The following is a 16,820-nucleotide window of genomic DNA, read 5'->3' as shown; positions in this document are numbered from 1 at the left end:
GCAGCCAAACAACTCAACAACAACCATACTAAACAATTCATAAATAATACAATTATAAAGGAAACAACAACTCGTCTGCAGAGACTTGTACATTCTTGTAACCTCATGAGAACGTTCAGGCAGAGCCGATAAATATGAATAAATATATACATACATATACATACATATATATATATATATACATAGCACATATACATACATGTATGTATATGTGCATGTATGTATATATGTGTATATATGCATACATACATATATACATACATATATATACATATATGCATTGTGTGATTGCAAATTTCGAAAAAAAAGCAATTAAAGCCTAAAAAACTAAAGTGACAAACGCAATAAAAGCAACAAAAACGTTTGATTGAAAAATGTATCGATAGGATGTTGCAACCTCGAAATAAGAGACAAAAATGTTGACAAAAGCGGGGGAAAAAGTATCCTAAAAAGCATAAAGACACTAAAGTCCTGCTCTACAGCAGGCAAGAGGGAGTTTCTCTCTCAAAAATGTCAGAAAAAAGCGGAAAAACATCCAAAAAGCATCAAACTCAAAACCCTAAAGTAGCAGCAGGGCCTTTATTTTGAAGGACTGTGTCTTGAGTGTGTAACTCTGTTGTGTGTGAGTGTGTAGAAAGAGGGAGTGTCTCTCCGGACAGAGACATCAGTTTGCAGCATACACTGTAACAGTCTATGGTTTGCAGGAGCAGGGCCTTTATTTTGAAGGTGCCAGTGTGTTAGCAGGGCCTTTATTTTGAAGGTGCCAGTGTGTTAGCAGGGCCTTTATTTTGAAGGTGCCAGTGTGTTTGCAGGGCCTTTATTTTGAAGGTGCCAGTGTGTTTGCAGGGTCTTTATTTTGAAGGTGCCAGTGTGTTTGCAGGGCCTTTATTTTGAAGGTGCCAGTGTGTTTGCAGGGCCTTTATTTTGAAGGTGCCAGTGTGTTAGCAGGGTCTTTATTTTGAAGGTGCCAGTGTGTTTGCAGGGCCTTTATTTTGAAGGTGCCAGTGTGTTTGCAGGGCCTTTATTTTGAAGGTGCCAGTGTGTTTGCAGGGCCTTTATTTTGAAGGTGCCAGTGTGTTAGCAGGGACCGTCTCTCCGGACAGAGGCAGAAAGATGTCCGCGCTGCTGCTGCTGCTGCTCGGCCTGCTCTCCCTCCTCTTCTTCTTCTGCCTCCTCCGCGGCAGAAACAGGTCAGTCACACAAACAAGTACTCTGATTACTCGTTTCTGCAGGAACAGCTCAGTTACACATACAAGTAGATTACATTACATTACATTACATGTCATTTAACTAAGGCTTTTATCCAAAGCGATTTCCAATTAAGTGCTTTCAACAGCAGTAAGTAGTCTGTTAAGTACTCTGATTACTGCAGCAAAAGTACTCGTGTTTCCCACGCTGTGTAAATACTCCAGTACAAGTCAAAGTCCAGCGTTCAAAACTCTGAGTTAAAGAGACAGTTCAGCCCCAAATCAGCCCTCGTGTTGTCTTCTGTCCACCATCAACTTGAATTTGAATTTTTGATGGGGGCTTTTCCAGCGTTTTTGGCTCTTTATTTATGCTTTTGACACTTTTTAAAACGTTTTTGTCACTTTTTTCAACGTGTTATTTTTAAATTTATGGTCAATAAACCTAATTTAGTTCAAGTTACTTTATTGTCCCCAGTGGGGCAGTTTGTTGTGCAGCAGATAGTATAGCACACACACACACACACACACACACACACACACACACACACACACACACACACACACACACACACACTACAGAGATTGCCTACCTTGCAGGCATAGTTAAAAATAATAACAAATAGTAAACAATCAATAAATAGTTAAAAATAAAAAGTCAATAAGTTATCTGTGGTTCTTTATAGAATTAAGATGTAGTAATTAGGCATAATGTCATATACATTGACTGCAGGTAGAAAAGAGTGTTTATATATAATGTCAATGTATATGACATTATACCTAATTTCTGAGTTAAAAAAGAAGAAAATATGAATTATTAAGATAAGTTAAGATCAGAGCATGGTGAGTGGATCACAGACTGGTTGATGTCAGAGTTTAGTCACGATACTGTTATAAAATCATTTAAACATGTTTATAAAATTGAATAAAACACCCAAAACTCAATAAAAGTAATCATTAATTTTAAGTGCAAAGACAGTTGTCTGGGTTCCATCCATGCATCCAGGTTATTTTGGGGCATTTTGGTTCAAAGAAACCCATATTTGGCTCTCTTCAAAGCTTTATTTAATTTATTTTTTAAGATCAGACTTTGTAGTACAGTCTTTTGACCCTTTTTGGATGTTTAAGTTGTTTTTTTTTGGATGCTTTTTCCTCTCTTTTTTTCGACTTTGTGGACATTTAAAAAAAGAAGAAGCTTTTTTTGTTTTCTTTTCGACTTTTTTTCCCGCAGAGACCCAATCACACACTGCATCTTTCAAAATAAAGTCCCTGCTACTCTAGTGTTTTGACCCATTTTGGGATGCTTTGGCAGCTGTTTTTGTCTCCTTTGGGACATTTTTGTCGCTTTCTTCAAAGCTTATTTTGTGTGTGTGTGTGTGTGTGTGTGTGTGTGTGTGTGTGTGTGTGTGTGTGTGTGTGTGTGTGTGTGTGTGTGTGTGTGTGTGTGTGTGTGTGTGTGTGTGTGTGTGTGTGATTTGTACTATACTATCTGCTGCACAACAACCTGCCGGGGTATTTCTTTAACCCAAATAGAATCCCTCTTTAAGCCTCGTTCTGTCTGCCAGTCGACCGTGAACTGGTCCTTCCGGGTCAAAACTCAAAATGGGTTTTTTTTAAATGATTTTGTTACTTTTTACGATGCTTTTGACTTTTTGTTACATTTTTGTCACTTTTTTTCAACGTTTTTTTTTTTTCTTTCATTCATGGTAAATAAACCTAATTTGAATGATTGAGTTAAAAATAAGCAGAAATGATGAATTATTCTGACTAATAGTTGATATCAGAGGATGTTGAGTGAATCACAGACGGATTTGTGTCAAAGTTTAGTTTCATGATGCTGTTTTAAAACCATTTCAACATTTGTTTTCAAAATGCTATAAAATTGAATAAAACACCCCAAATTCCTAATTCAATAAAAGTGACCATTTATTTAACCTGCGAAGGACGTTGTGTAGCTTCCATACAACGTCCATCCATGTTGTTTGGTGGATATTTGGTTGAAAGGAACCCATATTACTGATATAAAAACCTTTGAAAATGGGTCATATTTGACCCGAGGAACCATGTAGGGCTGCAGCTAACTACAGAGTAGTTTCACTCTGATTGTTTTCTGGATGAATGGATGAATGGATGACTTGTTCTGTCTCTAAAATGAGGATCAGTGTTTCCCAAAAAGCCCAAGATGACGTCATCACATCTTGTTTTTGTCCACAACTCAAAGATCTTCAGTTTCCTTTCCCAGAGGAGAGAAGACACTAGAACAATATTCACATTTAACAAGCTGACATCACACAAGTTTATCATCAAACATGACTCCAACTGATTCATGGATTATCAGAATAGTTGATTAATTTCATAGTTGACATCTAATCGATTCATCTTTGCAGATATAATCTTTATGTACGTTTTTAAGTATATAAGGAGGGAAGGAAAGAAGGAAGGAAGTATGTAGGGAAGAAGGTAGGGAAGAAAAGAGGAGGAGGCAAGAATAAGGATGAAAGAAAAGGTAATAATGGAAGGAAAGAAATGCGGAGACTCAAACAGATGAATCTATCATGAGAAGAGTTCATTCATCTCTGCAGCTCTGAATATTAAACCTGATTCTAATTGTCTTTCTGTTGTTGCACGGAGAGAAAAAAAGAGTCAAAAACGACAAAAAAGTGTCTGAATAAACCTGAAATAAGCTCCTGAGATGTCTGTGTCTGCAGCTCGAGTTCAGACATGTAACTACTTGTTTAGTTTGAGGAAAATAAATCAGGTTGATAGTATCAGAGAAACACCAGACTGGAAACGTTCAGGACACAGTTTTAATTCTCTCAACTAACTTTTAGGAACCAGATGGTACAGATTAATGTTTGCAGCTCTAAATGGCTCACAATATATGTGTGTGTGTGTGTGTGTGTGTGTGTGTGTGTGTGTGTGTGTGTGTGTGTGTGTGTGTGTGTGTGTGTGTGTGTGTGTGTGTGTGTGTGTGTGTGTGTGTGTGTGTGTGTGTGTGTGTGTGTGTGTGTGTGTGTGTGTGTGTGTGTGTGTGTGTCAACAGTATTTTTGCAACAGTTTCCTTTATTGGCAATCTTTTCCCTTCAGCTTCATCTTTTCAGATATCACACACCGCTAATGAACACTTCTGGATAACGTTATATAACACGTTGTGCAATATGCATCTCAGATTACATTATTATTCACTTACTCCCCTACTGCTGTCATAACTAACATAACAATGTGCCAGATTATGAACAGTTTCAGTTGCTCACACTCAGACAGGGTGTTTACATGCAGTTTAACCCTTGTGTTGTGTTTCCTCGGGTCAAATTTGACCTGTTTCATTCCTGTTTTTATCACGCCTCCATCAGACTACTGCAACTCTCTATACTTGGAGATCGATCAGTCATTACTAAATCGGCTGCAGCTAGTACACAATGCAGCCACTTGCCTTCTAACCGGTACAAGAAAACGGGAACAACATAACTTGTCAACTGTACGAAGCATCACCGATATTTTAAATGATTTGGCCCCTTTGTATCTGGCTGAACTTTTACATCACTATACAGCAGTCTGAACACTGACGTCAACCGACTACTAGGCTATTAAAGGCGCTTACCCACTGCTAGTACCACTAGTTCAACCGTTAGGCCGCTAGTTCAACCGTTAGGCCACTAGTTTTACCGTTAGGCCACTAGTTTTACCGTTAGGCCACTAGTTCAACCGTTAGGCCACTAGTTTTACCGTTAGGCCACTAGTTCAACCGTTAGGCCACTAGTTTTACCGTTAGGCCACTAGTTCAACCGTTAGGCCACTAGTTCAACCGTTAGCCACTAGTTTTACCGTAGGCCACTTAGTTTTACCGTTAGGCCACTAGTTCAACCGTTAGGCCACTAGTTCAACCGTTAGGCCACTAGTTTTACCGTTAGGCCACTAGTTTTACCGTTAGGCCACTAGTTCAACCGTTAGGCCACTAGTTCAACCGTTAGGCCACTAGTTTTACCGTTAGGCCACTAGTTTTACCGTTAGGCCACTAGTTTTACCGTTAGGCCACTAGTTCAACCGTTAGGCCACTAGTTTTACCGTTAGGCCACTAGTTTTACCGTTAGGCCACTAGTTCAACCGTTAGGCCACTAGTTTTACCGTTAGGCCACTAGTTCAATTGTAGCCAACTAGTTTTACCGTTAGGCCACTAGTTTTACCGTTACGCCACTAGTTTTACCGTTAGGCCACTAGTTCAACCGTTAGGCCACTAGTTTTACCGTTAGGCCACTAGTTTTACCGTTAGGCCACTAGTTTTACCGTTAGGCCACTAGTTCAATTGTAGCCCACTAGTTTTACCGTTAGGCCACTAGTTCAACCGTTAGGCCACTAGTTTTACCGTTAGGCCACTAGTTCAACCGTTAGGCCACTAGTTTTACCGTTAGGCCACTAGTTTTACTGTTAGGCCACTAGTTTTACTGTTAGGCCACTAGTTCAACCGTTAGGCCACTAGTTTTACCGTTAGGCCACTAGTTCAACCGGTGCTGTATGCTGCATACAGAGATAGTAGTATACAGCTGTTAAAAAATTATAAATATATGTATTTTTTGTATATATATGTATATGTACTCTGTATCGGCCGATACACAAGTTCAGGTATCGTTATCAGGAAGGAAAGAATGTTATCAGAACATCTCATCTCATTAATATGTGGATGAATTTCCAATCAAATCCTAATTTCTATTGTTTCAAATTAGTTGAGCTACTTAAATATCTTTAGTAGGGGTCAGACTGATGGATATCGGAGTTGTTTCTGTGCCAGGCCTTTGTGTTGGAGAAGGAGTGGGTCGGCAGCAGCAGGGCGTCCTCTCCAGAGGAAACCACCGCCCAGTAAACACGGGAAGAACCGGACCAGTGTTGTCTCAGATAAAATCTCTTCACACTGAGATCTGTCTACGCCAAGAAAGAAATAAAGTCAATAATATAGGAGATAAGAAAGGAGAAGTAAGACCTTTAACATCAACAACCAGAGAACACAGAGAAATAATAGAAACACATTTACATTCAAAGATCACAAACACACACCTGTTTGAGGTGGTCTCTTATCTTTTTACGCTTTAGTCGTTTCTATACCAATTTTTTCACCGCTTTCTTAGAAGTTTCTGTCTCTTCTTTCCATCCTGTTTTAGAGCTAACTGTTCTCCAACTGTCTTCGTCTTCCTAAAACCAGAACACAACTAACTTTTGAAGCTTTTTTGCTTCTGTTGACATTTTTTTGCTTATTTTAGACATTTATGTTGCTTTTCCCTTATTCCGATGTTTTTGATGAATTCGGTACCCAGTCCTACTGTGTGTGTGTGTGTGTGTGTGTGTGTGTGTGTGTGTGTGTGTGTGTGTGTGTGTGTGTGTGTGTGTGTGTGTGTGTGTGTGTGTGTGTGTGTGTGTGTGTGTGTGTGTGTGTGCCCTAAGGTTCAGCTTTACGGTGAACAGTGAGTGTAGCAGGAGAATTAAAACATTGAGAATAATTCAATGTTGAACTCTGCTTGTGTTTGGACCAAAGAGAAAATGGTTAATTAATAACAGGTTTGTTCTCCGAACACTTTGTTCCTCAGAACTGGAACACCTTAAGGCCAAAGTCCGGTAACCATTATTTTATTTGTGAAACTGATTTATCTTTTGACTATGAATGTTCTCAGTCATCCAGGTAAGAGTTATCCAAGGAATGTTAACGTCAAGGGCAACTGGACTGGGTTAAAGCTACACTACCGGTCAAAAGTTTGGGGTCACTTAGAAATGTCCATTCCACTCCATTCTAGACAGAATCCCAGCTCAGATCAGCTGCATTGTTTTTTTAATCAGGGCAGCAGTTCTCAAATTACATTATGTGCTTACATAATTGCAAAAGGGGATCTCCAATGTTTTCTCAGTTAACCTTTTAAAATGATATCAGATTAGTAAACAGAATGTGCCTTTGGAACATTGGATGAATGGTTGCTGATAATGGACAATTTAGATATTGCATTAAAGATCAGCCATGTCTTTCTACAACAGTCAAGAACCCTTATGCAATTATGTAAGCACATAATGTAATCTGAAAACTGCTGGCCTGATTAAAACAAACAATGCAACTGATCTCAGCTGGGATTCTGTCTATAATGGAGTGGAATGGAAATGTCTACGTGATCCCAAACTTTTGACCGGTAGTGTATATCCACACTACTCATTTCGGTTTAAATACTAATATCTTTTGCTACGTTTACGCCTGGTAGCCGCACTACTGCAGCATTTCCGAGCCCCTAAAACTGAGAGATTTGGAAACACTGCTGCCCCTGTTTTGGTTTGAAATGTCCGGGGGTTGCTTTGTGACTTGGCAGCAGGTAACGTTAGCGTACCGTTAGCTAGCAGCTAAACGGTGTAACGTGTGACTGTATTTCACTGGAAACGATTCCAACAGTGCGACGTCCAACAGTCTGCAGCTAAAGACACAGAGGAGATAAGCTGACCGGAGAAACAACACCGATGGGACCCAATGCTGCGTTCAATGTTGTTGTAAAGTAAATCTTCAGAAGTGTACGCGCAATGTGATTGGTTTGATGCCCTTTTTTGTAGCGCATACAGAAATTACGTCTCTTTGTTTTCGCTGGGATTCTGTGTGAAAGTTTGACTGACAAAAACAGTCTTAAAGAATATATTGACATGCAAATTAATCGCATGAAAAATCGCCCCCTGGTGAGTTTTCTGATCTGACACAAACAAAAATGTTTCACGATCATCTCTACTGTCCCTAGGTGTTCTTCTTTTTGTTTAACAGCAGCTGACAACTTAAATAAGTTAATGTTATATTAAAAATTTAAATCATTTAATTTTGACTAGCCGTTCTGTAATGTCGACTGTTGTTTTCAACATTATGGGATGATCCCTCCAGAGATAGACCTTTAAAACCTCTTTAAGACCTTTCTGTTTAACCAGAAACAGCTCTGAAGTTGCTAGCACTAAACCCACCAGACTCCATTTAAAAAAACAATACTTTAAACATGTATAGAGCCAACATATTTTCATATGTAAATCTGTAAACTATGTGTTTATTTCAACCAAAACTAGAGTTGTGATGGTTGGTTAAAGTGAAAAGACGACCCAAAACGGCTTTTCATAGTTTTTTTTTTTTTGTTTATGTCGACTTTGAATGAATTGTATTTTACGATGCTAAAATTACTGTTTATTTACATGGAGTCTGGTGGGTTTAGCGACCTAATTTTGTGCGGCTGTTTATATATATATATATATATATATATATATATATATATATATATATTATTAAAAAAAGGATCTTACTCTTTAACAGAAAGGTCAACCTCCTTAGAAATCCTTTCCATAATGTTGTCAGACACTTAGAATATTAATCTGAGTCTGTCAGTGGCAAAAACAGAACTTTATTGGACGTAAATACAAGCTGCACAATTGTCCCATTAACTTATATTGTAGCTTGTTTCTCCGCTGCCGACTGCAGCGATCTCTCTTAAAGGGAATTATAGTGTGTGGTCTAGACCTACTCTATCTGTAAAGTGTCTCGAGATAACTCTTGTTATGATTTGATACTATAAATAAAATTGAATTGAATTGAATTAGACACAGAAACACAAAGGAACATAGGGTCCAGGTTGAAAAACGATACCCAACCATAGTTGCCCTTGACTTTAACCTGACTTGTCGTTTGTGTGTGTTTGCAGAAGGGACGACGAACCTCCACTCATTAAAGGCTGGATTCCTTTCATTGGAAAGGCTCTGGAGTTTGGACAAGATGCCCACAAGTTTCTGGAAAAACACAAGAGGAAGTATGGAGACGTTTTCACAGTTCACTTAGCAGGTTGGTGTTTAACTTCTTCACTTAAGGCAATACACAAGCAGTGCTCTTCTTTATTTTAAAGTATTGACTCAGGCACCGTTAAGGCACCAACACCATTTTATAACTTTAATTGTACATCCTTCCTTCTTCCATAAGTACTTCTTTTCTATTCTTTTCTATCCTTCCTTCTTCCCTAAGTACTTCTTTTCTATTCTTTTCTATCCTTCCTTCTTCCCTAAGTACTTCTTTTCTATCCTACCTTCTTCCCTAAGTACTTCTTTTCTATCCTTCCTTCTTCCCTACCTACTTCTTTTCTATCCTACCTTCTTCCCTAAGTACTTCTTTTCTATCCTACCTTCTTCCCTAAGTACTTCTTTTCTATCCTTCCTTCTTCCCTACGTACTTCTTTTCTATCCTACCTTCTTCCCTAAGTACTTCTTTTCTATCCTACCTTCTTCCCTAAGTACTTCTTTTCTATCCTACCTTCTTCCCTAAGTACTTCTTTTCTATTCTTTTCTATCCTTCCTTCTTCCCTAAGTACTTCTTTTCTATCCTACCTTCTTCCCTAAGTACTTCTTTTCTATTCTTTTCTATCCTTCCTTCTTCCCTAAGTACTTCTTTTCTATCCTACCTTCTTCCCTAAGTACTTCTTTTCTATCCTTCCTTCTTCCCTACCTACTTCTTTTCTATCCTACCTTCTTCCCTAAGTACTTCTTTTCTATCCTACCTTCTTCCCTAAGTACTTCTTTTCTATCCTACCTTCTTCCCTAAGTACTTCTTTTCTATCCTACCTTCTTCTCTAAGTGTTTCCTTTCTATCCTACCTTCTTCCCTAAGTACTTCTTTTCTATCCTACCTTATTCCCTAAGTACTTCTTTTCTATGCTACCTTCTTCCCTAAGTACTTATTTTCTATCCTTCATCGCTAAGTACTTCTTTTCTATCCTACCTTCTTCCCTAAGTACTTCTTTTCTATCCTTCATCCCTAAGTACTTCTTTTATATCCTACCCCTTCCTTCTTCCCTACCTACTTCTTTTCTATCCTACCTTCTTCCCTAAGTGTTTCCTTTCTATCCTACCTTCTTCCCTAAGTATTTATTTTCTATCCTTCCTTCTTCCCTACCTACTTCTTTTCTTCTTAACTGCCGTCTCCGTAGCTGTATATTTTCTAGCCCTAACCGTAAAACGATTATAAAAAATCTGGACAGTAAGTGGAGAAAGTCGGGGATTGTCAAAATAACATATTTGGATAATGCTGTCCTATCCCCTGGTCAGGTAAATACATGACGTTCATCATGGACCCGTTACTGTATCCGAGCATCATCAAACACGGCCGCCAGCTGGACTTCCACGAGTTCGCTGCCAAGGTGGCGCCCGTCACCTTCGGCTACCCGTTCGTGGTCCCGGCCCTGCAGGAGCAGATCCACCGCTCCTTCAAACTGCTCCAGGGAGACAACCTGTCCACGCTGACAGAGAGCATGATGGGTAACCTCATGCTGGTGTTGCGCCAGGATCACATGGGCGGCGAGCGCGGCGACTGGCGCAGCGCGAGCATGTACGACTTCTGCAACTCGGTGATGTTCGAGGCTACCTTCCTCACCATGTACGGCCGGCCGGCGGCCGCCAGCCGCCACAGCGGCATGAGCGCGCTGCGGGACGACTTCGTCCGCTTCGACAACATGTTCCCGCTGCTCATCGCCGGGATCCCCGTCTGGCTGCTGGGACGCACCAAGGCCGTCCGCGACAAGCTGATTGGCTACTTTCTGCCGCACAGGATGTCGTGCTGGTCCAACACGTCGGAGTTCATCAGGACGCGCTCGGGGCTGTTTGAGCAGTACGACGCGCTGAGAGACGTCGATAAAGCAGGTACACCAGGGCTCCAGGGGAACTTTTTTTACGATTTTTTAGATCCTTTTTAGGGGGGCTCAAGCCGCCCTAAATTTCATCTCAGCCCCCCTAAAAATGATAATAATAAAAAACTAAACTTATTTTGTTTTTAAATACATTTTCGTGCTTCAAGTGAGAGTTTGCGAACTTGTCTGTTAGTGACAGAGGACCAGTGTTTCCTCTATGTTGATTTGACCATAGCGGCCCCCCCACGGCAACATTTCTGCCCCTCCACCGCGGTATCAGAAATAGGGTCTGTGTTGTTAGAGTTCATGTCGGAGAACACTCGACACTCGGCAGAAAAAGGGAGAAAGGAAAAAGAGACGCTGTCCTGATGATAAGCCAGTTGAGATGGTGTGTGTACGTTCTTGAGAACTGTAAGTCATATAACTTAGGTCGTCCGTTCATTTAAGCCTGGTCTTGCAAATTTAAATTAAGGTAACTGGTGATTTTCGGACCTGCCCCCACTGCTAAAAAAAATCCTAAAGGAAACACTGGAGGATAATTACAATTTCAAAGGGAATTGGGCGTAGCGGGGCGTAGCAGGGCATACCAGGGCACTGCAGGTCACAACAGGACTGCGGCAGCTGCAACCATGATTCAGATGCCACACTAATCCAAGGAAAACAAGGATTAGTGTAGCACGCCAGTATAGTGTTTCAAACTGTTGTTTTAAAACAGAAGTTCTAGAATCGCAGTAAATGAAAGTTGAAATGCAAATGGAGTCAGCACCCAGGTATTGTGAAAGAATCAAATTGGGACAAAAGCATGTGGTCCCAGCCCTTATAAATGACGTTTTGTTGATTGTATTTTCTGTCCCTGGCTCTCAGCGCATCACTTTGCCATCCTGTGGGCGTCCGTGGGGAACACCATCCCGGCCACCTTCTGGGCCGTGTACTACCTGGTGAGCCACCCGGCGGCGCTGCAGCGCGTCCGCCAGGAGATCCACGCCGTCCTGAGGCTAGACGGCGTCGAGTTCAGCAGCGACACGGACCTGGCGCTCGACAGGGAGCAGCTGGAGAAGCTCGTTTATCTCGGTACACTCACACAGTCTCACGTGCACACACGGATGCATTACAGACATTATACAGACATTATATTACAGATGCATTACAGATATTATATTACAGACCCGAATATTACACAACCTTGATCTTGTTTTTTATGAACTGCGTGGAAAAAAGAGACAAACGCCGAACAAAAGCATAAAAAAAGAGACTCAAATGTCAGAAAAAATTACAAACGTCACAAAAAGTGTAAACAAAAGTGTCAAAAAAGGGACAAAAGTGTCCAAAAAAGCTACAAACAGATATTACATCAGGGATATTATCACATTGTCCCGAAAATAAGACGACCCTCTGTTTGTTTACAAGACTCATTTCTGGAAAAATACTTTTTGATGAAAGTACATTTACTCCAGTACTGTACTTCAGTCCAAATGTTGAGGTACTTGTACTTTACTTGAGTCTTTTCTTTTCATGTCACTTTCTACTTCTACTCTGCTACATTCATCTGTTCCAGCTTTAGTTACTAGTTACTTTAGTTACTCCGCTACATTCATCTGTTCCAGCTTTAGTTACTAGTTACTTTAATTACTTACATTCATCTGTTCCAGCTTTAGTTACTAGTTACTTTAGTTACTCTCACATTCATCTGTTCCAGCTTTAGTTACTAGTTACTTTATTACTATCTCACATTCATCTGTTCCAGCTTTAGTTAATAGTTACTTTAATTACTGCCACATTCATCTGTTCCACTTTGAATACTAGTTACTTTGTTACTAGTTACTTTAGACCTCTTAATCATCTGTTCCAGCTTTAGTTACTATTACTTTAGTTACTCCACTACATTCATCTGTTCCAGCTTTAGTTACTAGTTACTTTAGTTACTCCCTCTACATTCATCTGTTCCAGCTTTTAGTTACTAGTTACTTTAGTTACTTCTACATTCATCTGTTCCAGCTTTAGTTACTAGTTACTTTAGCTACTCCACTACATTCATCTGTTCCAGCTTTAGTTACTAGTTACTTTAGCATTTCTACATTCATCTGTTCCAGCTTTAGTTACTAGTTACTTTACATCTCCACATTCATCTGTTCCAGCTTTAGTTACTAGTTACTTTAGTTAATCCGCTACATTCATCTGTTCCAGCTTAGTTACTAGTTACTTTAGTTATCTCCCTACATTCATCTGTTCCAGCTTTTAGTTACTAGTTACTTTAGTTACTCTACATTCATCTGTTCCAGCTTTAGTTACTAGTTTCTTTACATCTCACCACATTCATCTGTTCCAGCTTTAGTTACTAGTTACTTTAGTTACTAGTTACTTTAGTTACTCACTACATTCATCTGTTACAGTTTAGTTACTAGTTACTTTAGTTACTCCACTACATTCATCTGTTCCAGCTTTAGTTACTAGTTACTTTAGTTACTCCGCTACATTCATCTGTTCCAGCTTTTAGTTACTAGTTACTTTAGTTACTAGTTACTTTAGTTACTAATACTTAGCAATTCACTACATTCATCTGTTACAGCTTTAGTTACTAGTTACTTTAGTTACCTCATTACATTCATCTGTTCCAGCTTTAGTTACTAGTTACTTTTAGTTACTCCACTACATTCATCTGTTCCAGCTTTAGTTACTAGTTACTTTAGTTACTTCGCTACATTCACCTGTTACAGCTTTAGTTACTAGTTACTTTAGTTACTCCTCTACATTCATCTGTTCCAGCTTTAGTTACTAGTTACTTTAGTTATCTACATTCATCTGTTCCAGCTTTAGTTACTAGTTACTTTAGTTACTCCCCTACATTCATCTGTTCCAGCTTAGTTACTAGTTTCTTTAGTTACTTCTACATTCATCTGTTCCAGCTTTAGTTACTAGTTACTTTAGTTACTAGTTACTTTAGTTACTCGTACATTCATCTGTTACAGCTTTAGTTACTAGTTACTTTAGTTACTATTACTTTAGTTACTCCACTACATTCATCTGTTCCAGCTTTGTTACTAGTTACTTTAGTTACTCCACTACATTCATCTGTTCCAGCTTAGTTACTAGTTACTTTAGTTACTTCCACTACATTCATCTGTTCCAGCTTTAGTACTAGTTACTTTAGTACTCAACTACATTCATCTGTTCCAGCTTTAGTTACTAGTTACTTTAGTTACTCTACATTACATTCATCTGTCCAGCTTTAGTTACTAGTTACTTTAGTTACTTCGCTACATTCATCTGTTCTAGCTTTAGTTACTAGTTACTTTAGTTACTAGTTACTTTAGTTACTAGTTACTTTAGTTACTCGCACATTCATCTGTTACAGCTTTAGTTACTAGTTATTTTTATTCACTACATTCATCTGTTCCACGCTTTAGTTACTAGTTACTTTAGTTACTCCACTACATTCATCTGTTCCAGCTTTAGTTACTTTAGTTACTCCGCTACATTCACCTGTTACAGCTTTAGTTACTAGTTACTTTAGTTACTCCTCTACATTCATCTGTTCCAGCTTTAGTTACTAGTTACTTTAGTTACTCCGCTACATTCATCTGTTCCAGCTTTAGTTACTAGTTACTTTAGTTACTCCGCTACATTCATCTGTTCCAGCTTTAGTTACTAGTTACTTTAGTTACTCCACTACATTCATCTGTTCCAGCTTTAGTTACTAGTTACTTTAGTTACTAGTTAAATGTAGTTTATAAAATCTGATGTTTGATTCTAAAGTAAACTAGCCGACAATATAACGACCTACAAGTATTTTAATACTTTAACTACATTTTCCTGATGGTACTTACAGACTTTTACTTAAGTAACATTTTCACTGCAGGACTTTTACTGTAACAGAGTATTTTCACAGTGTAGTATTAGTACTTTTACTGCAGTAAAGGATCTGAATACTTCTGTCCACAGAGAGCGCCATCAACGAGAGTCTCCGTCTGTCCTCGGCCTCCATGAACATCCGCGTTGCTCAGGAGGACTTCAGTCTGCGGCTGGACGCCGAGCGCTCGCTGGGCGTCAGGAAGGGAGACTTCATCGCCCTGTACCCCCAGAGTATGCACCTGGACCCCGACATCTACGACCAGCCGCAGGTAGCACCCAGCAATCAACTAAAGTCCCATATTAAGCTGATTTTTTCCAACTCGTACTTGTTTTTCGGTTACTTCTTGTTTACACGCTCACAAATTCTGACTGCACATGGTCTGACTGCACATGGTCTGACTGCACATGGTCTGACTGCACATAGTCTGACTGCACATGGTCTGACTGCACATGGTCTGTCTGCACATAGTCTGTCTGCACATAGTCTGTCTGCACATAGTCTGTCTGCACATGGTCTGACTGCACATAGTCTGACTGCACATAGTCTGACTGCACATGGTCTGACTGCACATGGTCTGACTGCACATGGTCTGACTGCACATGGTCTGACTGCACATAGTCTGTCTGCACATAGTCTGTCTGCACATAGTCTGTCTGCACATGGTCTGACTGCACATAGTCTGACTGCACATAGTCTGACTGCACATAGTCTGACTGCACATAGTCTGACTGCACATGGTCTGACTGCACATGGTCTGACTGCACATGGTCTGACTGCACATGGTCTGACTGCACATAGTCTGACTGCACATAGTCTGTCTGCACATAGTCTGACTGCACATAGTCTGACTGCACATAGTCTGACTGCACATGGTCTGACTGCACATGGTCTGACTGCACATAGTCTGACTGCACATGGTCTGACTGCACATAGTCTGTCTGCACATAGTCTGACTGCACATAGTCTGTCTGCACATGGTCTGACTGCACATAGTCTGTCTGCACATAGTCTGTCTGCACATGGGATAACTGCACATGGTCTGACTGCACATAGTCTGTCTGCACATAGTCTGTCTGCACATAGTCTGTCTGCACATGGGATAACTGCACATGGTCTGACTGCACTACACACACAATTATAATAAAGTAGTAAACTGACGATTCATTTTACTTGCAGAAGGTTGTTGTTGTTGTATGGAAGCATGCTTGTTATTTGTTAGCACGTTGAAGAATAACACCAGTGTTAACAGTGTCTGTTGTCATATTTGTGCCAGTCGTTCCGAGTGGACCGCTACATTCAGGACGGCCGACTGAAGACGGACTTCTACAAAGACGGACAGAAGCTCAAGTACTACCTGATGCCGTTCGGCTCCGGTTCCTCCATGTGTCCCGGCCGGTACTTCGCCGTCAACGAGATCAAACAGTTCCTGTGTCTGCTGCTGCTCTACTTCGATCTGCAGCTGGAGGAGGATCAGAGCCGAGCCACGCAGGACCTGGGCCGGGCCGGGCTGGGCGTCATGCTGCCCGCCGCCGACGTTCGCTTCCGCTACAAACTGCACACGGTCTAACTGCAGTGTGTGTGTGTATGTCTGTGTCTGTCTGTGTGTGTGTGCGTGCGTGTGTGCTTTTTTTTTTTTTTTTTTTTACAGTTTTCAGTGATGATCCAGAATGAAAATCTGCAGAATTAAGCGGTCTGTTTTTTTCTGCTTTGGGTGGAGATGTGTTAGCATTCGGAGTTATATTTTGATCAGTTTAATTTGTTTTCAATCTGTAGAAAATGTGATCTCAAGTTAATTATCTCATGATCTCGAGAATTGGAAACACGGACGGCCTCGGCTTCAGTATAAAAAGTGATATTTTTTGCCTTGATGGTTTATGGTCTACTGGGAATATCTAGTCAGTCTTGGACTAAACCGTGCACTAGAGGGTGACAGTTGATTCCTGTGCACCTTATTTACTGTCCGGCATTTCATAATGTCATTATGTCTCTCACTGTGTATCGAGCCATTCTCTTATAGGAACAGCACATTATACCCAGGTGCAAATATGAAACTGAGCACTGACATCAGCCTATAAAAACAACACTAAACTGAACTTTCCAGTAACTTTAAAGGCACATTACAATGTTT

General features: G+C 40.2%; 1 protein-coding gene across 1 annotated transcript; it reads left to right on the top strand.

Moving 5' to 3' along the window:
• The first annotated feature begins 1,029 nt into the window (after positions 1-1,029).
• LOC120568022 (cytochrome P450 7B1) lies at positions 1,030-16,555 on the top strand. The gene is made up of 6 exons (XM_039815197.1): positions 1,030-1,190; positions 8,876-9,012; positions 10,265-10,855; positions 11,707-11,913; positions 14,782-14,960; positions 15,966-16,555. The coding sequence occupies exons 1-6, from the start codon at positions 1,114-1,116 to the stop codon at positions 16,257-16,259; spliced, it is 1,485 nt and encodes a 494-aa protein (XP_039671131.1). The 5' UTR covers positions 1,030-1,113; the 3' UTR covers positions 16,260-16,555.
• Positions 16,556-16,820: the final 265 nt, after the last annotated feature.

This window comes from Perca fluviatilis, chromosome 11, assembly GCF_010015445.1.
Source record: "Perca fluviatilis chromosome 11, GENO_Pfluv_1.0, whole genome shotgun sequence".
Lineage (NCBI taxonomy): Eukaryota > Metazoa > Chordata > Actinopteri > Perciformes > Percidae > Perca > Perca fluviatilis.
The sequence above is the reverse complement of the archived record's forward strand: the minus strand, read 5'-3'. Positions and strand labels throughout refer to the sequence as shown.